General features: G+C 35.2%; 1 protein-coding gene across 3 annotated transcripts in view; it reads right to left on the bottom strand.

Annotated features, from left to right (window-relative positions):
• DPYD (dihydropyrimidine dehydrogenase) overlaps positions 1-25602 on the bottom strand; it is a 696413-nt gene that overhangs the window by 226277 nt on the left and 444534 nt on the right. For all 3 annotated transcript variants that reach the window (XR_013991662.1, XM_081024809.1, XM_081024810.1), the window contains one exon: positions 1880-2044. Coding sequence is in view for 2 of the 3 variants with exons in the window: in XM_081024809.1 (XP_080880935.1) it covers positions 1880-2044 (165 nt within the window). In the remaining variant the exon portion in view is untranslated. The remainder of the gene's footprint in view (positions 1-1879; positions 2045-25602) is intronic.

Here is a 25602-nt window from a genome sequence, read left to right as displayed (position 1 = left end):
ATTGAAGCAATATTTGAGAAATTATTTCATACCATTCTTATGTTGCATTAAAAAGTCATACTGAACTTTTAAGGGTCTGAAATAATATCGCAATATAGGCATATGCATGAGAGAGCACTATTATTGGACAGGAACATGAGTGCTAAAAGCAAATTTTTAGTTCAAATTCTGGACTCACCATATAACAGTTTTGTAACCTTGAGCATGTTACTTAACCTCTGTGTGCCTCAGTTTCCTCATCTGTGACATGGGGGAAATAATAGTACCTATCTTATAAGGTTGTTGAAAGATTAAATAATGTTAAAATATATAAAACGTTTATAACCATACCTAGCACAGACTACTATAGCACCCACACTTATTATTAGTGTTGTTATTGTTATTATTATTGTTGTTGTCATTATTATTATTATCTTATTGCATGATCAATACTTAGCAGAGAGCTTAACACAATAGACCAAGCTTAAAAATATATCAATTCTTTTCATGGTTGACCACTTTTCTGTCTTTGTCATTCTGACAAAAGCATCCTAAAAGATGTGTGCCCTTTAGAAAAACAAACAGATCAACATAATTATTAGACTTGATTATATAATGAGAAAATAGAGATAATTGCATCATCAAGCTCAGAAAGTGAAAAATTCCTAATAAGCAGAAGCTATAGATTTCAGATGAGTCTTGACAGTTCCCTTCACATCTGAAAGGTTGACTTGAGGAAGATAAATTATAGTCTATGCTATTATATTTTGTTTCAAGGGAAGAGAGAATTTTGAAACACTTAGAGCTTTCTGAAACAAACAAAAAACCTCAATGGGTTAGGCAATAGTGTGACATATAAAGTCCCTTGTATGCTTTTCTTTTATCAGTTTGTGGGCAAACATCCACAAGTTTCATTAGATTTTAAAATATGTATCATTAGAATACTTGAAATGTTCTTATTTGTCTTCAAAGGATCAATGTAGAAAAATCTTTTCTACAACATAAACACACACGTTGCATCAAACTTCGATTCACCACCAGCTCATTTAGAGGGAGGTAGGGAGGGAGAGGGAGAGGGAAGGAGGAGGAAGGAGGGAGAGAGAATGACAGAGAGAGAGAGAGAGAGAGAGAGAGAGAGAGAGAGAGAGAGAGAGAGAGAGAGAGAGAGAGAAGAGAGAGAGAGAGAAATGTGTATGTGTGCATTTGTGTGTATGGGGGAAGGGGGAAGGGAGAGAAAATGAAAGAATAATATTAAGGACGACCCTAACCAATTATTGAAGAGAAAATACTATCTATAGGTTAAAAACTACAGACAACATATGAAAGTTCACAAAGAAATGAAATATTAATATGTAAGTCTCATTTTACTATAATATTTGTGCACAGTAATTTAAAAGAAAATGGCGTTTTATAAAAGACCACTGACTCATTTAGTATAGGGTATTAAAATTATTAGGTACATTATTTTCCACTGAAAAGATAGAAATAAAATATATAAAAAAGATATTCTGCTTCTGCCTCTGGTTTATATTTAAAATGATTTATAGTCTGCAATTTCTTTGTAAGGTCATCACCTTCATAAATACTAGCCACATACAGTGAAAACCAACACAATAAAATGAGTATTTCATTTCTCTTCCTCCTGCTTATGTAGATACTTCTTCCATCTACATGGCACCCATTTATAACAAAGCCTCACACTATGCAGATTTTTACGAGTTCTTAAGATTTTATTTTTTTTTAAATTTTTAATCTTTCTATGCATCAGCAAAGCAACTGGCAGTTTCTTTAATAAAATACATCATACATATTAATACTTATAAGCTATGTATTGGATGTTTAAATAAACATTCACCAACTTATGCCAATTCTTTTGTTTTAGACATTAAATCACACTTACATTGTCTGGAAAGTCAGCCTTTAGTTCAGTGACACTTTGACACCAATATGCTGCTGTTTTCTCACTGATGAGCTCAATATTCAGGAAGGAGCTTTGTCCAGGGCCATACATGGGGCCTGAAGTGGTCCCCCTGATGATTCTGGGTGAAACATTTGTCACGATGTCCTGATGAAAGAGTAAAAATATTGAGTCTCTTTCTGACAAAAGAAACCTATGATCTTTATTCTATGCTTATTTCCATATGACAGTATTTTGCCAAGTCCCTTCTTACATTTTTACAGATTAATTTTTAAAATATATTTTAAATTACAGCTGAACATTAACTATTTCCAAATGAAAGAGTAAAGTAAAATATCTGTTAGTGTTATTTAAATTACTTCCTGTAATTGTAAGGTTAGCATAGTGAAAAAACAAAAAATATATAAATTCCTTTACACTGGTTTTGGGCACACACATTTTAATTTGTTTGCAACTAAGTAATAAATAAAAAAATAAGTAAAATGTAAGAATATCATTTCAGTCCATTTAATTTAAGTATCTCCAATGAGATTTTAATTCCAATTAATAAGAGTTAAGGTTTGTAAATAAAAAATAATTTCCTAAAAAGTAATTCCAGTGTAAATCAGCCGAATACACATTAGTACTACTGGCTCATCAAACTTTGACACATACTCTAACAAACTAACTGGGCTAACTTACCTATGGAGTCTATAATTTCACATTCAGTGAGAGCTCACTTTTCCCAAGAGGGAACAAGTTAACTTCCTGATAACTATAAATACAGTAAACTGTCAAGTTAACTTGCTTGTTAAGTATAATTGACAATCAACAATGGCTTCTATAGCTGTATTAACAAAGAAGAGTAACTTTCTTACATTACCAAAAAGTAAAAAGAAACAAAGAAAAATGTTTCTTCAGCCAAATTCCAATTAAAATTAATTTTGAGTAAAGGTCACATAGTTAAGGATTTATCCGAATTAGTCATTTAAATACCCCCTCCTCACCATCTTGTCACTTTTAGTGAGATAACATGAACCCCCATTAGTATATAGCAATTAAGGTCAATTTACATATTTTAATTAAGAACCACCCCATATAAAACAATTAGCGTAATAGGCATACTAACTAGATTTCATAACATTTGGACGTTTTTCCAACTAGATAGACAGGAAACCTTAATTAGCATTAATTAGTGCTGATCTGCATATGTTTGATAAAGGCATACCCTTGCCACAAAAGATTATTTATTCCTGAATCTGCCAAACGCTACAGTTGCAGAAGATAAAAGGACTTTTCTTCACATTGCATGTTAATTTCTGGTAATTTACATTCACTTTTACATTTGAATTAGTATATTATAAAATAAATGGTATAAATGTTACAATAAGACTCCTTAAATATGTACATTTTTACTTATAGGAATTCTGCCAGTTTATGTTTTACTAATTAAGCCATTCCACTTCTAGTGTAATTGTGGGCCACATCACCAGCCTTACTTTGATTTGCTATTATGAAACCATGTTACATGATTTTAATGGGAAAATGACAAGTAGAATCACTCTAGGAAGCTCCAGCCGCCTGGGTCACATTTCCACGTTGGCAAAAGCTAAAACCAGTGCTCTGCCTTCCTGCGGTGGCGCCTGTACAGCTGCCCCACAGTCCTCTGGTGCTGTGCTGCCCTGGCCTGAGGGGACAATTCTGGAAATGGTTCACTCAGATGAGGCTGCTTTTCTTCTTTGCCCCCAAAAAGCCATACTTGTAAGCCTTGAGGTCTTCCTTTCCTCGTTTATGCCTCCTACTCCAGATGCTCTTCACCTAAATGAACCATGGTGTCTGCACAGGAGAACTCGGCCAAGTTGGTGAAGAGAGTCCATATTCAGTTCACCAAGACACGTGACCTGGCACTGGGTAGTTCCCAAATGAAGGGGCACCTGTTTTAAATGACCATTTTATAATTTATTGGCCTGAAAGCGGTACTTTCAGCTTATTCAACAAATCTGACTCGTGTTAGCATGGTCCCTACTCCTGCCCATTCTTCAGGTCTTAGCCTAGACTTCAGTCCCTTAGAGAAGCCTTTTTGATCCCTCCCACACCATTAATCTTTGGCTCAAGCCCCTCCCATAGCAACATATACATCCCTCAGCTGGCATCCCTGACATCCTGTGTTGTGATTGCCTATATTCTTATCTGGGCTTTTCACTGAGCACAAACTTTGGAAAGGAAATAGCTATAATTTTTTCACTATTAAGTGTTCAGCTTTCAGTCTGGCATTCAGTAGGTGATCAAATAACGTTTGTTGAAGGAGACTAGACTAAAACCCTAGGAACTAGACTAGGTTCTGTCCTGAGCCATGGGGAGTCTAAGGTATTTATTACTGGCCAGACAAGGGGCTTTAGGCTCATATTCAAATTTCAGGTACTGGTTCTGTGCTTGCATCCTTTCCTACCAGTCCATTCCTTTAGAATCGGGGTCTTTACTTGCTTCCTGACTCCTCGGGGACTCTCTCTGAATAAAGACCCACCTCCCACTATGTCTGGATCATGGTACCAGCGTGCTCTAATACAGCTTGTCCATGACTCCAGCTCTCCCTGTCCCACCCTACCATAGGGCCTCAATGCTAGGCAGCATTATTCTACTTGATCACCGTGCAGCTTCTAAGACCTTCCTGATTGTTGGCCCTAAATTGTTGTGTTTACCTGATCTCTAGGATCCAAATACCAAACAGAATGGCCCATTCAGATACAAACTGACTTGTAAGTTTTTCTCCTTCAGGTGGCTGTGAACTCCTAACCTGGTCCATGGTCACACAGCAGACTTCTTAGATGGTTTCTTCCTCTCAGGACCTTATCCACCGATAGTTGCCTCTTCTATCTGTGCCCTATTCTAGGCCCACATCTTCAGAGCATGTATAGGAAGATTTTTAGTATCACAAAATTAAAAAGACACAGAATGGAAGAATTTTACCTATATTAAGTTAAAACTCGATTTTCCAGCATTCTAAGCCATATGCTATTTTATAGTTATCAATTAGTTCAGCAACCCACAATATCCAAAAGAGTCAATAAACTTCCAATTTAATTGGAGGACAGTTAAGCAAATGCTTTTTTCTTAAAATGCCTCCCACCACCCAGTGATACCTTAAAACTTAAAATTCTACCATTAGAGGTTTTTCCTTTATGAGTTAAGTTTATTATTAATGTTGTGGTTATTTTACTTTTGTATAATCCATTGCTAAACTGTAAATATATCATGGGAGGATTATTAATGATCTCCTTAACCAAGATAGAACAGGAACAAGGCAAATCAAAGGGAAATTTTATCTGCTTTATGATGGGGATTGTTTACTCCTTTAGGTTGAATTATGATAGGCAGTACTTCTCTAAACAAGTCAGTTTTCTCTTTCTTTAATTCAAACAAATAAAAGATACTTAATAACCACTCAAATTACAGATGCCTACCATGTAAAATTTGTCAACTATCCATGAATCAATTGTTACCATCATAGCAACTTAAAAATTCAGCATATTCCAAATTCAACTAAAATGTCAAAATTCATTGTCGCCCAGTAATAAATCAGTACTAGATATTTTATTCTGGATTTTCTTTCCCAAATTCAGTTATATTTGCTAGTATTTTGTCAAAAACCTTCTCTACTGACTTGAGGCTTCTTATAATTTTTAAAGTAAGTGAAAAATGAATGAAAACTTATACAATTATCCATGATTATATGATTAGAGTTAGAGTTTCAATAATTGGACAACTTACTAAAGCTTTTAACCTGGGAAAAGTAGAATTTGGGTATGATTTTATAAGATAATATTTTGCTTTAGTATTTAATAGCTAAATCATATTAGCATTGCTTACGGGAGTTAATATAAAAATAAACATATTCAAGGGTAGTTAGAACAAATAAGAGTTCATTCTCCATAACAAAGAAGATGAATTATTATAGTTCTAATCTTCAGCGCATTAAAAATACTCAAATTTTTTTAAAAAAACGATGTTTATAGATAAGGAAGTGTTAGGTGATATCGCTGCTTTATGTGATATTTTAACTACCATTGTAACAATCAAGTGTTAGTGACCTCTTAACATTTAAAGTGATTATAGTGATTTTTCAGCATTAGTAAAGAGATTTAAATGGTAAACAGACTGATTATATTTGTTTAAGATCATTTACTTGACCTTTCTTATCCTAAAAAATAACTATAGTGTTTCCATGGTTACTACTGGATTAAGATAGTCACAGTGGCCTCAATAAATAGAAAAAGGCTATTATGCAAAGATGTGTTGGTAAGAGATGAAGAAAAGAGTCAGGGTCCAAAAAAGTCAGATGAAACTTACATGTAAAATTTGAGGAGTGAACCACAGCTACTGTACCAGAACAGATAAATTTTAGAAATATGTTGTTGAAGGAAAAGATCAAACTGTGAAAAAATATGTAGAATATAATGCCTAAATCAAGCAAAATGATACAATATATTATTTAGTGAAACATACTTATGTGACAAAATATAAATGTAAGAGAATTAAAAATAATTTAGAGAATGGTTACCTATTAGAGTAGGTAGATGCTAAGTGAGAAATTGGGGATGAATGGATTTCTCAAAGTATTTTAAAGAAGCTTTATTCCTGAAAGGCAGAAACTCATGGTAGAATGAGAAATCTGTTTAATGAGACTTGTGGTAGCAGAGTGAATATTGTTAAAAGCTATCAAGGAAGTTTGATTGGTTTACGTGAAAATCTGTAACTTAAATCCTAGGGATATTTGTTTCATTTTTAATTTCCAAGATTCTGCTGTGAACTGGTTATTTTTGTCAAACAAATATTTTAATGATTTGGTTTTAAAGCTAGGATTTCAAAAATGAAATGCACTGAAGTACAAATAGTCTTCTAAAATATATCACTTTAACTACACATTATCCATAAAAGAGGAGAATGACATTGCAAATAAATCTAACAACAATTCTCTGCTATATGATATGATGTGATTCCATTATTATAAATCTGGCATACTGCTACCCAGGGAATAGCAACAAGTAAAATAAAATGTACCAGTGGCCCAGTTTCCAATGCAACTCCACTATTATAAAAGAACTCCCTAACATTTTATTTTTTTCATGAACTAAGTATATCAATATTTGATCCCTCTCAAAAATAAACTTTATATTGTCAGAATAATGTCTAGTTGGTTGTTTTGGATAGGTGAAATGGGTAGGATGAGAATTTGTTCTTAATACATCAATTTTTCCATCCTAGTTTCTTAAAGATAGTACCCAAACACCTGAATTACTGACAAAATTTACCCCTTTGTCATCAGGAACTTTAAATCTGTCTATCAGATGGAAAATACAGTAAACAAGAATAACAATGTTATCCTAGAAATACAAGAGATATTATCAGAGAAATAGTGGGATTGAAATTGCAGAAACAATAATAATTTAGATTTTTACAGCACAAATCTGTCACATACATCATCTTATTTGATCTTCACAACTCTATCATCCTACTGCTCAGGCTAAAACTGGGGCTTAGAGAATTAAGTGACTTGTCCACTGTTACACAGTTCTAGCCATTAGAGATGAAACTAGAATTCAGGTGCATTTATGTGATATGAATAATAATAATAATAATAATAATGAACACTGAATGATGTATACGATACATTACGACTCATTTTATTTGCAATAAAAATCAGCTTGAACAAATTAAATTTTAAAAAGTGAGATGTGGTACAGTTACTTTAAGGAAAATTAGTATTTCACACAATGCAAGGAAGGTAATGCAGTTAGGAATATTTCTGTCCCTTCTCTCCACTTCTATTTGTAAAAATTGTATCTTCATTCTTCTTTCTTCCTACAAAGGGCTTCCTCTGTCTCAGTTCATATAACGGGCAGGTCCCAAGATACACATTACAGGTATAATCACTCCCCAAAATTTATAATCTCTCTGGCCCAATTTTAACACTGGTGGCAGAGACTCCGATAGGCTGAGCTTGGGTTCAGTATTCATCCCTTGTCTAATTAACTATGTCTAGCAGTGTAGAATTAATTAGGATCACAAAAATGTTCATGTAAACAAAGGTGGAGTAATTGGAAGTTGAACTAGTGGTCTTAAAGGAGTATACTGTAGCAGGACTAGTCTAAGTAGGTTCATTTAGAAAGTTCATAAGAAAATACCAGATGAACATTGATTAAGTGGAATTAACCAGAAAATGGCTGTAAAACAGACAAAAATATTAGTGAAATGAAACTTTCCATAGTCTTGAATCAACCATTATAATCCATTTCCTATTCTTGTGACCCCCAAACCATGCAAGATCAAGGTTCTAAGGATCCTTTGAAACCATCTCATGTTTTAGACTACAATGGGCATGCTGTAATTTCAATGTGTTGCTGTGTTGAAGACTGGTGACACAAAATGGCCTGGGGTACAGCGCTGGGCTGACTGACTGAATGGAAACCCTATGTTAGGAGGATAAGAATGTTGAAGAAGTAAAGGGAAAAACAAACAATAACACATTGTGTTCTAGAATGAATAGGAAAACAATTTACAACCTGATTAGGCCTAAAAGGAAAACAATGAATGGAAACTGAATATACTGAATGTCTACTGCCATGTTTAACCAAAAATAAGACCTAGCTGGACCATTTGCTCTAATGCGTCTTTTGGAGCAAAAATATAAGACCCAGTATTATATCATATTATATCATATCATATCATATTATATTATAATCATTATTGTTATATTACATTATATTACATAAGACTTGGTCATATTATTTTTTGCTTCAAAAGATGCATTAGAGCTAATGGTCTGGCTAGGTCTTATTTTCGGGGAAACACGGTATATGCCAAGGAAGGGATTTTACTCATGTCTTCTAATGCTTACTTACATGGGGCCAAATGTCCCCCACATCCTGGATAGTGATACACATTTAAAAGATTTGGTGTCTCACACTGCACAAGAATGGAGATTAACTTTTTAAATTTTATTTATGTCTGGCTGGTAAAATACTGGGTTCCAGATTTGTGTAGCTTTTGTCCATTCTCTTGCCCTTTTTCAAAGAGCTCATAACTTTGTAAACAGGACACTAAAAAGTAATCCATTTTGTTTTTTCACTTTCTTGTCTGTCAAATTGGCTTCACTATATCATAGAGAGGCTATAGGATATTACGTGAAATATTATAGCACATGCCTGACATGTGGCATCTGATAAATAAATATTTATTCATTCATCAACTCACCAACTTCAGAAACAAAGCAGAAGTTGTGAAAGTCCGGGCAACTGGCCTTAACTTGTGCATGGGCTAAAACCAGGAGCTCGGCAGCAAATGAGGGTGTGAAGATCGTTAAGAGTTTGGTCAGATTAGAGAGTTCTGAATGGAACTCAGAACTGGAACTGTTTTAAGGAGTTGAAACTTTTCTTCAGGCTTTTGGAATCCATTGTGTTCTGACACCTATTCAAGTTATTAATACCGATAGCTCACAGCAGCTGTGCATTCACAGAGATAACTTTTACAAGAAACAGATGAAGAGCTTTTTTGGTGCTGATATCAGATGGATTAGAACATGATTAATCAACAGACAGACTGATTAAATTATTGGGTTCACTGTTCAGATAAGAGGTTTTAGATACACTCTGCCAAACTGTAATTAACTTAGAAGTTTCCGCTAGCCTGCTTGTAAGATGATCATGTGATATGCTTTGAAGAAATCTTTTATGACCCAAAACAGCAGCTGTGAAGGTATAAGCATGAGTCGGTTTTAATAATTATTAATCATCTACAAGTATTAGAGCAGAATTTTCATTGAAAATGATAAATATTTTTTTAAAAACTTTACATAAAACTTTATATAAGTCTTCGGGTTTTACTCTAGAAGCCACTGTAAATGAAATGGTCATTATTTAAGGATGGGAGCATCTAAAAGACTTAGGTGTTTTCCATTTCTGCAATATGGTTAACAAGATATTGAGAAAAAGCCCTCATAATATAGCGCATTTAAAAATACTAGACAAAAACAAAAGATGCACAGCTTTACTGGTAACAAATAAAGAAATTTCTCAGAGAACAGAAATGACAACAAAGCAAAGATCCACCAGGACTAACCAGATGTAGGGTGATTTGCCCTCAAGTTTTCTCCAGTTCCTGGTGGCCTAGAGCCTGAGTTCTAATGGCTTACAAACACCTGAGAGAGCAAAGTAAAGGCCTGAGCATGGTGGTAGGTATATTAGAAACCACCACATAAAGGTAGGACCAACCAAAATGGGTGTTCTGCATTTGTGAGCTGGAAAATAACTATACGGCAATGGTGGGGTATGTATCCTTTTCAGCCTTCATATTGGATGGAAAAGAAAAGGTCTCCCTGGACAATTTAACCTTGTGTGGGCCCCAAAACCACAAGTTGAAAATTTGGTTTAAAAGTGGCTCCTGGTAATGGTCTCCTCAGATAAGTAGTAGAAGCAATGGCAAACCCTCTGTGGAGGAATTTTTACCCCAGGTATCAAAAATTTCCCATAAATACATTTCCAAGGAATGTAGGTTCACAATAGAATTGTGCTAAAATAATGAGGGAAAAGGCACCATAAGTTACAGTGAGTAAGAAGAAAAAAGGTGTAAAATCAGATCCTGAGATTTTCAGATATAGAATATAAAATGAAAGTTTAATATTTTTTAAAAATCAAAGATGGACTTGAATGTATAATCAAAGAATAAGAAACTCAAAAACTTACCATGACAATTTAAGATATAAACAATAAACATTTCTGGCAATAATCTTAAAAAAACATTATCAACTTGATAATGTTGAGAGAGTTGCCAGAAAGGCAGCACAAACCAATGAAATACAAAACATGATGTGGAGATAAAGAGACAAGGAAGATAGAGTGAGAATTAAAGAAGAAATCTAATTGGAGCTCACAAGAATATAATGGAGAGAATCGAGAGAGGAAATATTTCAATTGATATTGTCAGAGGAACACCAATCTTCAGATTCAGGGACACCCACAAGCTCAAAGAAACTTTTTAAATTTATACATTGCAGTAAATAAAAGCACCAAAAACAAAGACAAGACTTAAAAGTAACTAGAGAATTAAAAAAACAAAACCAAAAACAAAAATTACTGTGTTTTGCTGTGTATAATGCACACCTTTTTGCCCAAATTTGTCAGGGAAAAATAAGGATGTGCATTATACATGGGTAGTACTAATTCCATATCTATATAAATGTTTTTAATTCTTTTATTTATTAGTGCGTATGAGTTAAAAGTGTAACTCTAGAAATCAGAAATGATATCTGTATGCAAAGTAATACCCTGGAACATGATAACCGGCTTTGTTGACCATGACAAACTTGCAGTGATGAAGGTTCTTGGCCTTTTAGGATGCATAAATACTGTATATTTGTTACTGGTATATAACATTTCTTGAAACTTGTATCTGTTCTTGTGTTTTGTGATTATTTGTTACATAAAATTTCTTGTATCATAATATGCTAAAAAGTAAATGCTACCATCAATTCCTTTATAATACAAAAAACAAGTACCTAAATGTAAACAAATAAAAATTTGAATTAAAAAATTAAAATGAAAGATTTTTTTCCCCCTGAAAGTTTGGGCCAAAAACATGTGTGCACATTACATGTGGCAAAATATGGTACCTACAAAGGGAAAGTCAACTGATAGTGAACCTCCTGTCAGTGCTAATGGAAGTTAGATGACAGTAAAGTATATTCCATAAAGAAAAAATGTGAACTGAGAATCGCATACTGTCAAAATTATAACTCAAGAATGAGGATAAAATAAGGACATTTTCAAACAAAAGAAATAATTAAAAAATAGTATACAGCAGAGAACATGAATTAACTGTTACTAATTCAACTAGGATGGTTATGAAAAATATTGAACAATACAAGAAAAAAGCAAGTTGCATAAAAATATAAACTGTGTGATTATATTTATATAAAGTATAAAAAGGCAAAACTAAGCAGCATACTGTGTGGGAATACACACAGTGTCCCCCATATATGTGGTATATATGTTCCAAGACCCCCAGTGGATATCTGAAACTACAGATAGTACTGAATCCTACATATACTATTTCTTTCTATACATATATATATTTTATGTAGTTTAATTTATAAATTAGGCACAGTAAAAGACAGTGATGCTGAGACAGTAGATCTGATAACCAACCAGGCTACTAAGTGACTACCGGCTAGGTAGCACACATAGCCTGGATACACTGCACAAAGGGATGATTCACATCCTGGGCGGAATAGAATGGGACTCACGAGATTTCATTATGTTTCTCAGAAGAGTATTCAATTTAAAACGTATAAATTACTCATTTCTGGAATTATCCATTTATATTTTCAGACTGCAGTTGATGGGATAACTGAAACCACAAAAAGCAAAACTGTGGATAAGGGGGTACTACTGTATGTGATAAAACATATAAAAAAGCAAGAAAATGATTATCACAAAATCTAAGTCTTTTCCTCTAAAGGGAAGAGAAAGGGATATAACTGAGGAGAACAGAGAATCAAAGGAACAGGAATATATTAAGTTCTAGATCTCATTCTGTGAAATGAGGAAAAAGGCATTCATTTTATTATTTCTTAAACAGTATATCTAAATTATATATACTTTTTTTGTACACATCTATATTTCATAGTTAAAAAAAAGTAAAAAACAAAACAAAACAACAAAACCCCAAAACAAGAAAATCTATCAAGCAGGGAATAAAAAAGAAAGAGGACGCAGACCTGAGGGTGGAAGTATTCTGGAGTCAGCCATCTAAGACTCTTAAGATTGGTATGTTTTTCCTCCACACGACTTCCACTGTTTATACATGGCTCTGAATGATGTTTCAGAGAACACTGATTCTAGTCATTCCTCTAACAAAATGATGAGGTTGTACGATGGGATCCCTAATATCATTTGCAGCTACTACTGATTAGGATAGCGAAAATCATTTAGCCACAAAACTATAAAATGTACAACATGAAAACATTTCAGAAATGGTGCTTTCTGGGGCGGACGCGTGGCTCAGTTGGTTAGAGCACGGGCTCTCAACTACAAGTTTGCCGGTTCGACTCCCGCAAGGGATCATGGGCTGCGCCCCCTGCAACTAAGATTGAAATGACAACAACTTGACTTGGAAAAGTCCTGGAAGTACACACTGTTCCCCAATAAAAGTCCTGTTCCCCTTCCCCAATAAAATCTTTAAAAAAGAAAGAAAAGAAATGGTGCTTTCTGAAGCCCTTTTTTTTGGTCCATGAGACAAATTTATGACTTGGGGGCATGGGAGAATAGGATTTTGCCACCCCAAAATATGTCTCTTTGGCATGAGGATTATTTTAGGCTTATTTTTAAGAAACAAAAGGCTCAGGAAGACATTTTTTACCTTCCTCTTAACTGCCTAAGACATGTTCCAGGCATAAAACTATCACCAGAGATAATTACAGACTGTCGGCTAGGTGTGGTAGAGGGAACTCAGTAGGGCTTGGGGACCAAAGTCCTTTGTGTGTCCCATTGTCTCTGCATGGCCCAGCAAACATGTTTATTAAATGTTTGCTTCTCCATCTCCATGGACTTGCCTTCCTCCTGTTTTAAGTCCCAGACTACTACCTCTTCTCCTTAATTAAAAATGACATGTAAGCCCCAACTACCTGACTGCCTGAGGGCCCCCATATTCTTCTGGAGCCCTCATACATACAAAATTAAATTTGATTTTCTCCTGTTAATCTGTCTCATGTCAATTTTTAAACCAGAAGAACCTAGAAAAGGAGAGAAGAAACCTTTTTTTGGTAATCTTAAACTCATATGAAAATCACTTCAGGCAATCTACATACATGCTTTGGCTATCTTAGGGAATCCTCCCCACCAATATCCTACTGACTAAAATGGGGAGATGCAGTAGGAGGGAGAAAGAAAAAAGTTTATTTCTGCCAAGAATCTGTGAAGCCATTCAGTTAATGAAAAATCATTCATTTGAGCAAATAAACAAAGTGAAACTCCCCTAATGTAAGTTAAGCAGCCATGAGATTTAAAAATTGAAAAAATGAAGTTTAAAGTCTGTTTTCTCATAATTCTAATATCCCAACTCAATAGCATTCTTTCATATATCAGGATATAAACATGCTTGTATTATAATTACAAAACACGATTTAAAAAACGTATTATGTACTACAGCACTTAGCCTTGACAAACAATTACTGGATATCACATTCAACTGAATACAAAAAGCAATCTTTATCACAGGTTAAAATTAGCCTTGGAACAATATATGCTTTCAAAGCTATTCTAAACTCCAAACTGCTTTGCACAAGTGTCTTTTGAAGAAATGCAAACAAGTAAACTGAAGGACATTTGAAAAACTTCTTGTTGGTGTCCTCTAAAGTTTTTTCAAGTTTTTTTTTTTTTCCACTTTCATAAGGGATAATCATGTTACACTTAATGGGAGATCCAACTGGCTTCATAGGGAAAGGCTTTATAAGTTAGAACCAAAACAAAACGAAACTAAATAGCCAAGAAAACAAAGAAACTGAGAATTCAGGACGTCAGAATGTGTTATTCATAATAGGGCTATATTTGAACTATCAGGACCACTTTTTAGACACTATTGTAGAATATGGGCATGGCTGTATTCCAATAAGATTTTATGTACAAAACTAAGCACAAGGCCAGATTTAGCCTGTTGGTGGGCTTAGTTTGCTGACCTCTGCTCTAGCCGCAGTGATTCCCGAAGACTTGACCTCTGGCCAAATCCTCCCTACAACAATAACTCCAGGAATGTGAGAGTGAGATACCTGAGAGTCCTGTTGAAGTCCACTCTACTGGACCTTGTTGTTGAGTTTGGTCATTAAGTAATCTCTAAATGATGAGATGGAGTCACATTAGAGGATGGGAGCTAAGTTATCTACCTCTGAGGGAGCCATGGACTAGCAAAGTGAAAACAATTCAACAGATCCCAGAGCTGATGGTTTCTCTGAACTGCATTCAGGATTCTAACCCTGCTTTTGTCACCTTTTACTTTGCCTCTCGCTGCCCTTAACAATTTTAAGTGTTTCTTCTGTCATCCAGCTCAATTTTTCTCTCCTTTTAACTTATGGCATTGTCTTTTTGCATTCTTGCCTAATAATATTTCCACTTTCAGTCCAGAGCTCTTCCCGTTCTGGGTCAATTAAGTTTAACACTATAAATCTGTTTTTTATTTGGAGTTTAAATTCATCAGGGATGTTATTTTTGTCATTTTGGCCCTATTCTTCTTTTAGTGCTCTTCCTCAGCTTTACTCTAACGTTTGATATCAACAGTTCATGGTAAGTACCACCATCTGCTCAGCCTTTTTCTGGCAGAGAAAAATACAGTGAAACTGAGGGTCCGATGACTTTGATTAAATTTAGTTTTAAATACTAGCTCTAGCAATACTATTCCTCTTTCTATACATACACCCTGCAGAAACCTAGGCTTACACCCAGATAATTAGCAAACCCAGAAGTAGCCCAGACATGACTCACGGTCACACGTCCAGACCTCTGGCTGGCTAAAGATAACTCTTAACCTAACAACAGCTCCACCATAGGGGCTCTTCCATTTCTTAGGTGTTTGGTGGTTGCTACGCCACAGACCTGAGAACATGTGGTTTGGACCCACATACTGGGCAGCAGAGGCAACAGTAAACCACTGCTGCATTTTCTTTTCTCATTTTTTCTTTTCATTTTACCTTGAAAACTCAATGATGAAATAGTCCAAAATGAAATCTGAAGGAGTGCTGAAAGATGAGACTCCCAGGTTGGAAACCTCTCGAATATTTACTGGGAAGAGCAGAGAACAATCATGAATAACATTGTTGCTGATGATATAACTAGACCAAAGATGGAAGGATGTCTAGCGGCTGGTGTATACCAAGATGGAAGAAAGTACGATGTTGTATAATGCATACAATCAGAATCTGGAACATGAAGCATGAACCAAGGTAAACTGGAAATTGTTAAGCAAGAAGTGGAATCGCTAAACGTTGCAGTGCTTGGTGTCAGCTAACTAAAATGGACTGGAATGGAACATTTCCAGTCAACAACCACAAAGTGTTCTACTATGGAAATGACAAACTCAGAATAAATGGAGTGGCTTTACTACTGAGACAAGATGTAGCACAGGCAGTTAGTGGCTATAATACAAGATCTGACAGAATAATGTCAATTAGACTTCTAGGAAAATGTTAGTAGGAAAACCTAGTAACATAACCATCATTCAAGTCTATGTTCCAATTACAAAGGGCTGAAGAAGATGAAATTGAAAACTTTTAGGCAAGTATCCAAGAAGAAATTGATCACACACCAAAACAAGACATGCTAACAATTATAGGTGATTAGAATACACATGTAGGAAATAAAACAGAATCATATATTGTTGGAAATTTGGACGAGGGGTTTAGAAATGAAGCAGGAGATCGCCTCATGGATATCTGTGTAGTCAACAACTTGCCCATCAACAACATGCTTCAAACAACTGAACTGATGACTGTATACATGGGCATCGCCACATGATCAACTAGAAATCAAACAGACTATGTCATTGGAAGCAGGAGACAGAAAAGCTGTATTCTCTCTACAATTAATAAGTCTACATAAAACAAACATTTTTAAGACAAAGGAAACATAATTAACACTTGGGTCAACAAAGAACAATATTTACACAGACATAGTCAGGTAAATATCAATAATTGAGAGCTAAATCCTCAGGAAGTATAACAGGAAGTCAATAGAAAATGTTTTAACTAAAAAATCTCAATAGGAGTATTATTTAGAAGCATGGATTTAAAAAAACTTAAAATGGTAAGAACTGAAAGTAGTTGCTTAGAGCAAGAAAGGAGAGTGTGAAAAGGTGGGGCAGGGAACCGCTGAATTAAAAAAAATACTATTGTATTATTTGATGTTTAACCTTGTATAGCACACTATTTAGCTAACGGCAAACTTTAGCTTTTAAAAAGCTATAAAAAGTAGGCTAAAAGAAAATGATATAAAAATGATATGTTAAAGATTATGATCCCTTATGTACAAATGTACTGCTCAAAATGTTAGACAAATGATTCAACAGAAAAAATAGTCAATATTTATTAATTATTCCTCAACAAAGCTCGGAGGGGGGGAGAAAATAGTCAAAGGGTAAGTACAGTCATTTCATAGAAGAAGAAAAGTAAATGTCAATAACAATATGAAAAATATGAAAAGGTACTCAACCTTATTAGTAGTCAGGAAGATGAACATGAGAAGCAGGAAATGCTATTTCCTCCCAAATGACTATAATATGGCCAAAAATAAAAAAATAAAAATTGATAACATCCAGTGCTGGAAGTGGGGGAGGGGAGGTAGATGCTCTTATATTACTCGATGTGAGAACTGTGAACTTCCTAGACATTTTTGAAAATTAATGTTCAGTGTTTTTCAAAATTAAATAATATCTATACTTTTGAATGTGAAATTCCTTTTAGGAATATAGCATAGAGAAATAATAGTACAAGACAACAAAAATGAACATCCGATAGTGATAAAATTTGTAAAACCAAAACATGCATCAAGAAATAAATGGTTGGATAGATCCTGCAATATCCAATCCATACTACGGGAATTCTGCAGCTATTAAAAAATGAGTGAATAATACAAATGAGGTACTTACCTTCATGGGTCTTATGTTCTACTACGAGGGATAGGCAGTAAACAGGTAAATGAAACAACGTGTATTAATAGAACTATTTTATTGAAACCTTAAAAAAATGATGAAGTTAAAACAGTTTCTTAAAATAAAAGGCATGGTTTCTTTGATTGTTTTATTCAACTAACAATACCTGCATTTGTGCTTTCTTTTATGTAATAAATGTTTTAAATTATCAGTTCCTCATAGAAAAATCATATGAGCTCTACTTTCTCCCTCTCTCTGTATATATATGTTCATTCACACACACAAATATATTTAGACATACACATGTGCACATGAGCACACACACACATTCCTACAGAAGGAGATGAAGCACTGATAGTGAATTATAAATCATCACTGCATTGAAAGTATTTTAATAAAAGCAATTTATATTCCTTTTACTAAAATATGCAATCTGGTTTCCCATGGGGTGTATGGAGAAGGAAAGGCTTATCACATTAAAAGTTATAAAAGGTATATTACATGTCAACATGACAATTGAAGATGTATAGTGCTACTGTTGATATATATATATATATATATATATATATATATATAAAATACATAAATGTATCTATATATAGGCAATTTAACAATTAAGTCCGTGAACTTGCCACCAAGCACTTACATTGGCAGCACTGTACAAACAGCTAGATAATGTTTCAGAATCTTGGTGTGTCAGTGTCTCACAGCTATGTTCTTGTCATCGTGTCGATGTGTGGCGGTGTCTTGCTGAATGGTATTCATTATTGTTTTTGCGTGTTTTTGTGTGTCATTGCAAGAATGCCTGAGCTTGAATGAGAGCAACAAACAAACATTAAATTTCTTGTTAAACTTGGCAAGAGTGGAAGTGAAATCAGGAATATGTTAATCCAGGTTTATAGGGATAATGCCATGAAGAAAACAGCAGTATACAAATGGATAAAGTATTTTTCTGAGGGGAGAGAACGCGTCACTGACGAAGAGAGGTCAGGGCGGCAAGTAATGAGCAGCACTGATGAAACATTGCAAAAATTCATCGAATTGTGCCTCAGAATCATCAGATGACTATGAGAAGCATAGCAGACCAAGTAAATATCTATAGAGAAATAGTTCGGAAAATCTTAACTGAAAATCTTGGCATGTTATTTGGGAGACCACCTCAGGGATACTGTGGATGCCTGATCATGGCTCTGTACACCAGAACCTAAACAATAATGAATGCCAACTATAATTTTATATATATAATGTGATGGCTCGGTGCGAGGTTGGAGGGATAGTGGATGGGGGGAGAGGAACTCACAGTGTGAGGGATATAAATGATGAACATCTAAGTATTACCTTGTCTTGTACACCTTTAACTAATAAATTATTTTTAAAAAAAGGAAAAAAAGAAAATCTTGGCATGAGAAAGGTGTGTGCAGAAAAGGTCCTGAAGGAGCTCACTGATGAACAAGCACAAAGGAGAGTGAAAGTTTGCCAAGACCTTTTGGAGAGGCAAGAAGATGTTTTGGGCAATGTTATCACTGGTGATGAAACATGGGTGTACCAACATGACCCTGAAACAAAGCATCAAAGTGCACAATGGAAGTCAGCCAATTCTCCATGAAGAAAAAAGTTCTGTCAGTCCAAATCAAGAGTCAAAACGACGTTGCAAAACTTTTTCTTTATATCAGACAGATTATTCATTATGAATTTGTACCAACTGGACAAACAGTTAACCAAGTTTACTACTTGGAAGTGCTGAAAAGGCTGCGTGAAAAAGTTTAGATGATAATGACTTATACTTTTCACCAACAATTCATGGCTCTTGCATCACAACAATGCACCAGCTCACATGGCACTGTCTGTGACAGAGTTTATAGCCAGTAAACAAATAACTGTATTGGAACACCCTCCCTACTCACCTGACCTGGCTCTCAATGATTTCTATCCTTAGTTGAAGATAAAGAAAATATTGGAAAGAAGACATTTTGATGACATTCAGGACATCAAAGGTTATACAACGACAGCTCTGATGGCCATTCCAGAAAAAGAGTTCCAAAACTGCCTTGAAAGGGTGGACTAGGCACTGACATAGGTGCATAGCTTCCCAAGGGGAGTACTTCGAAGGTGACCCTAGTGATATTCAGCACTTTTTCTAGGATGAATTAACGAACCTAATTGTCAGACCTCAGGCGTGTGTGTGTGTGTGTGTGTCTGTGTGTGTGTGTAGATATACAGATATAGATATATAGATATAGGTATATATAGATATATACCAGAGATGCAAAAAAATGTATACACGTTAAGAGATGTTATCTATGCTCAAGCAGTAGTTCGCCGTAATCAGAAGTGTCTGATGCCAATGATAACCACTTTGAGCAATTCTTGTAACTGCAGAAGTAAAACATGGCTTTTATTCATCTTCTGTTATCAGTATATATTGAGTATTACAATTAATACCGTTTTTTTCTGTTCTTGAAATGTTTATACATTTTTTTGGACACTCTCTACATATATATTTTTTAGATATAAAGATTTACTGTCAATCAGTGAACTATACAGTTGTTTAATATGTGGATGTATCAAGTTTTTCCCATTGCATTAAAATATCTTATCCCTCTTTTAAAAGGATGCTATCCACCTGAAGGCATATTCAATTACATTTTCCACTAAGGATGAACTACTAAAATCAATACACACATCATAGACATCTCTATTTTTCTTCCTATTTTAAAGTTTAAGATTGCTACAATTCTCTAAGTATTGACTGATATCAATAGATTACTTAGGGTGAAGAACTTGAGGCAAAGATGCTATTTGCATGTGAGTACTCTAACAGAATATACAGAGGGTGCCAAAAAATGTGTTAAGAAAGGAAAACTGTATTAAAGTTGTAATACTCAATATATACTGATCACAAAAGATGAATACAAGTCATGTTTGACTTATGCTATTACTAGAGGTGCTCACAGTAGTTACCATCAGTGTCCAGACACTTCTGATTATAGCAAACTACTGCTTGAGCAACAGTGACCAAAGTGTCTACTTGTACCGCTGCACATACAATTTCCATTTCTTCACACAGTACCACACATCTCAAACGTATTGAATGCATGCAATAGTTAGTCATGTTGGAGGTTGTTCTTGAATTTCAAATACCACTTAAAAATGGTCTTGTGCCCCTCGAACGACATTTTCTCTGACTGTCCTGTCTGTTGCATGGTGACACTAGCATTTATTTGAATAATACACATTGCTACCATAATTCAATCCAACTTAGAAAAGTAATAGATAACATCTCTTAAAGATGTGTATACAAAAGATCTACACCCTGGTAATTTGGGGACCTGAATATATGATTGCTTAAAAAATGAGATACAGGATGACGTCATAAAATGGCAGCATGAGGGGAGCCTCTTGAAATAACTCCTGGAATTTACAATAAATTGAACAACCGTAATTCTATAAAGGGCTCTCTGTTCAACAGACAGGCAAGACTAAGAGATGTACAACTGAAATCATCTAAAAGTGGGCAAATTTGGAGAGGGAGGAGGAGGAAAGAGGGAAGTATGGAGACACAGGCCAAGCAGGAGCAGGACACAGACCAGAGCTCAGAGGACCTGCATTCTGGAGCTACCGCAGCTGTGGGAGAGGGAAGAACTCGGACTCCTAATGCTCCGCTTATGGCCAACAGTCCTGCCTGAGGAATCAGAATATAACATGGATGAACCCAATGCTCATGGCAGAGACATCGGAGCAAAGACTGAGGGAAGTAGGGTGAAAATAGCAGTTTAAGCCCTCACTTCTGAGCAGAGGATGGAAGGCTTAGGCACGGAGCCTAGCCGACTCCTCCCCACCTCCAAGAGCTTGCTCACTTCTAGCACCCCACCTGCCCGGTGCTAGAAGCGGAACAGCAGCAGTGTCAGATCAAAAGAACAGAATATTTGCAGTTCTGAGAACTGTAGCCCACAGCCACGGACTCGGAGTCCAACCAGTTCCAGTGAAGGGGAGGGATCCCTGGGTGCAGGATTGGCTGTGCTGGTGGGTGCCGCCATTGCTTATAGCCCCCTCTCACAACCCACCCCTCCCCAGCCCTGCCCCCACCAATCTGGGCAGATCCCTGCAGGGGTAAACAGAGCCTTTGAAACACACAGGTCATAAATCTGGTACAGGAAGAGCTTCAGAACTTCAGAAGCTTTCCACGTACCCCTCACGGAGGCAGTGCCCTGAGATTCAACCATCCTGCTCACAGAGGAGAAGCCAGCCTTCCAGGGACATGCGCCATTGTGTGAGAAGCCAGAACAGTGCAGAGAAAATACAACACTACAGCGTGAGAGAGAATTAAAGGTTGCAGTTGGAAAGATAATAAAATATTCTACCAACACTTGCTGGAAAGCAAAGAAAAGACCTCTTCCTACCAATCTATTGCAGAACCCACTCTGTAGATGTCTAGGAAGAGAAGTAATAATTCACTAATTCCCACAAATAACCAAGGTAACAAGACAGCTCAGAAAGGAAATGAAAAGTCTCCAGAAAATGGACTTAAAAACAAGGAAATATGTGACTTAAATGACAGAAAGTTCAAGATTGCAGTTCTGAAAAAACTCAACGAGATGCAAGAAAACACAGACAGGCAGTTTAATGAACTCAGAAACACAATCAAAGAACAAAATGAACATTTTTAACAAAAGTTTGAAATTTAAAAAAAAAATCAAATAGAATTTCTTGAGATTAAGAATTCAATTAAAAAAATGAAGAATGAAATAGCCAGCTTAGGTAATAGAGTTGACCAAATGAAGGAAAGTATCAGTGACATCGAAGATAGAAATCTGGAAATGAAACAGACTAAAGAAGAGAAAGACTTGAGAGTTAAAACAAATGAAAGAACTCTACAAGAACTTTGTGACTCCACCAGAAATAGCAATATAAGAATAACAGGCATACCAGAAGGAGAAGAGAGGCAAAAGAGAACAGACAATATATTCAAACAAATAGTCGATGAGAACTTCCCAAACTTGTGGAAAGAACTGGATCCTTGAATTCAAGAAGCAAACAGAACACCTAATTACCTCAACCCGGATAAGCCTTCTCCAAGGAACACTGTATTGAAGCTGTCAAAATTAACGACAAAGAAAGAATCCTCAGGCAACCAGGGAAAAGAAGACCTACAAAGGAATGCCCATTAGGTTATCATCAGATTTTTCAGCAGAAACTCTACAGACCAAGAGGGAGTGGACTCCAATATTCAAACTGTTGAAAGAAAGAAATTATGAGCCAAGAATAATATATCCAGCAAAGATATCCTTTAGATATGAAGGAGGAATAAAGACCTTTCCAGACATACAGAAGCTGAGGGAATTTTCTAGTACACGACCTGCACTACAAGAAATACTGAAGTAGGCTATTCGACCTGAAACAAAAAAGCAAAAGAATACCATGAGTAGTATTATGAACAGATAGACAGAAGCAGGAAAAGGCAACCTCTACACCAATTAAGACACTGTACACTTAAACATCATATACAGGGTAAAGAAGAAATAAAAAGGGTAAAGAAGAAAATACTTAAAGAAAACGAGGAAAAAGACAACTTGCTACTGCAGTGCAGGAATCAATTAACAGCATAAATAGGGATAATTTGTGACAACAAAACATAAAAGTGGGGAAAATAAAGGTTGGAACCAGCATAAAGGAATAGAAAAAGAAGAAAATGGAAAACTATAAATATGAAACTTTCTTTTACAAAAACTTAATTGTAACCACTCAAAAAAATCCAAAGTGAATATATAACATAATAAAGGAAAACAAAGGGAATAAAATCATAGAATACCACCACACTCAAATAAAAGACAGTAAGAAAAAGGCAAAGAAGCAATGGAGACACAGTCCTACTAGAAAACCAAAGATAGAATGATAGAAATTCCTCATATATCAATAAATACCCTAAATATAAATGGACTGATTCACCAATAAAAAGGCACAGAGTAGCAGATTGTATCAAAAAACTAAACCCAACCATATGCTGCCTCCAAGAAACACATCTCAGCTACAAGGACAAATATAGACTCAAAGTGAAATGATGGAAATTGACATTCCAAGCAAATGGTATCCAGAGAAAAGCAGATGTATTCATACTGATATCAAATGAAACAGACTGCAGGATGAAAAAGGTAACAAGAGACAAAGATGGATATTTCATAATGATAAAGGGGAATATACAACAAGAATACACAACAGTCATCAATATTTATGCCCCCGATCAGGGAGCACCAAAATATATCAAGCAACTACTAACAGAATTAAAGAGAGAAATTGAACAAAACACAATCATAGTAGGGGACCTAAATATATCATTAACAGCTATGGATAGATCATCTAAACAGAAAATAAAGAAAGAAATAGCAGCCCTAAATGACACATTAGATGAAATGGACATAATTGACATTTGTAGAGCACTTCATCCTAAAACATCAGCCTATACATTCTTTTCGAGTGTACATGAACCATTCTCAAGGATAGATATATGTTCCACATATTGGAACATAAAACGAGCCTCAGCAAACTTAAGAAGATTGAAATCATACCAACCATACTCTCTGATCACAAGAGTTTGAAATTGGATATCAACTGCATAAAGAAAGCAGGAAAAACCACAAATATGTGGAGAGTAAACAACATACTTTTAAAGAACAACTGGGTAAAAGAAATAATAAGAGGAGAGACCAAAAGATACATAGAAAAAAATGAGAATGAAAATACATCCTACCAAAATTTTTGTGATGCAGCAAAAGAAGTTTTAAGAGGGAAATTTATATCATTACCGGCCTATCTCAAGAAACAAGAAAATCCCACATAAACTGATGTACAACATAAAGAACTAGAAAAACAACACATGAAACCCAAAGTCAACAGAAGGAAAGAAATAATAAAAATCAGAGCAGAACTAAATGAAATAGAGAACACAAAGAATAAAAACTTAATGCAACAAAGAGCTGATTCATTGAAAAGATTAATAAAATTGACAAGGCTAGACTCACTAAGATAAAAAGAGAAAAGACAGAAATAAACAAAATCAGAAATGAAAAAGGGGAAGTTATCACGGATGGCACAGAAATACAAAGGATCATCCAAAAATACTACGAAGGACTATATGCCACCAAATTCAATAACCTATAAGAAATAGACAAGTTCTTAGAAACATATAGCCTTCCTAGGCTGCATCACGAAGAACTGGAAAATCTAAATAGACAGTCACCAGTAAGGAAATTGAATCAGTCACCCGAAACCTTCCGAAAAGCAAAAGTCCAGGACTAGATGGCTTCACTAGCGAATTCTACCAAACATTCAAAGAGGATCTAATACCTGTCCTACTCAAACTCTTCCAAAAAATTGAAAAAGAGACAATGTCCCCTAACTCATTTTATGACGCCAACATTACCCGATACCAAAACCTGGTAAGGACAACACAAAAACAAGAAAATTACAGACAAATATCTCTGATGACTACACATGCAAAAATCCTAAACAAAATTCTAGCAAATCGAAAGCAACAATGCATTCAAAAGATTATCATGACCAAGTGGGGTTTATCACATGGGCACAAGGATGGTTCAACATATGCAAGTCAATCAATGTGATCCGTCACATAAACAAAATAAAGGACAAAAATCACATGAGTATATCAATAGATGCAGAAAAAGTGTTTGACAAGATACAGCATCCATTTATGATCAAAACACTTAATAAAATACGTATAGAAGGAAAATATCTTAACATAATAAGGCCATATATGACAAACCCTCAGCTAATATTATAATTAATGGTGAAAAACTGAAGCCCTTTGCGCTATGTTCAGGAACATGACAGGGCTGTCCCCAATCACCTGTGCTTTTCAACATAGTACTGGAAGTCCTAGACAGAGCAATCAGGCAAGAGAAAGAAATAAAAGGCATCCAAGTTGGGAATGAAGAAGTTAAATTGTCACTTTTTGCAGATGACATGATGCTATATATAGAAACCCTCAAGTTTCCACCAAAAAAAGCTATTAGAAACAATAAACA

This window comes from Rhinolophus hipposideros (assembly GCF_964194185.1).
Source record: "Rhinolophus hipposideros genome assembly, chromosome: 19".
Lineage (NCBI taxonomy): Eukaryota > Metazoa > Chordata > Mammalia > Chiroptera > Rhinolophidae > Rhinolophus > Rhinolophus hipposideros.
Note: the sequence above shows the minus strand (reverse complement) of the source record. Positions and strands in the feature narration are given on the sequence as shown.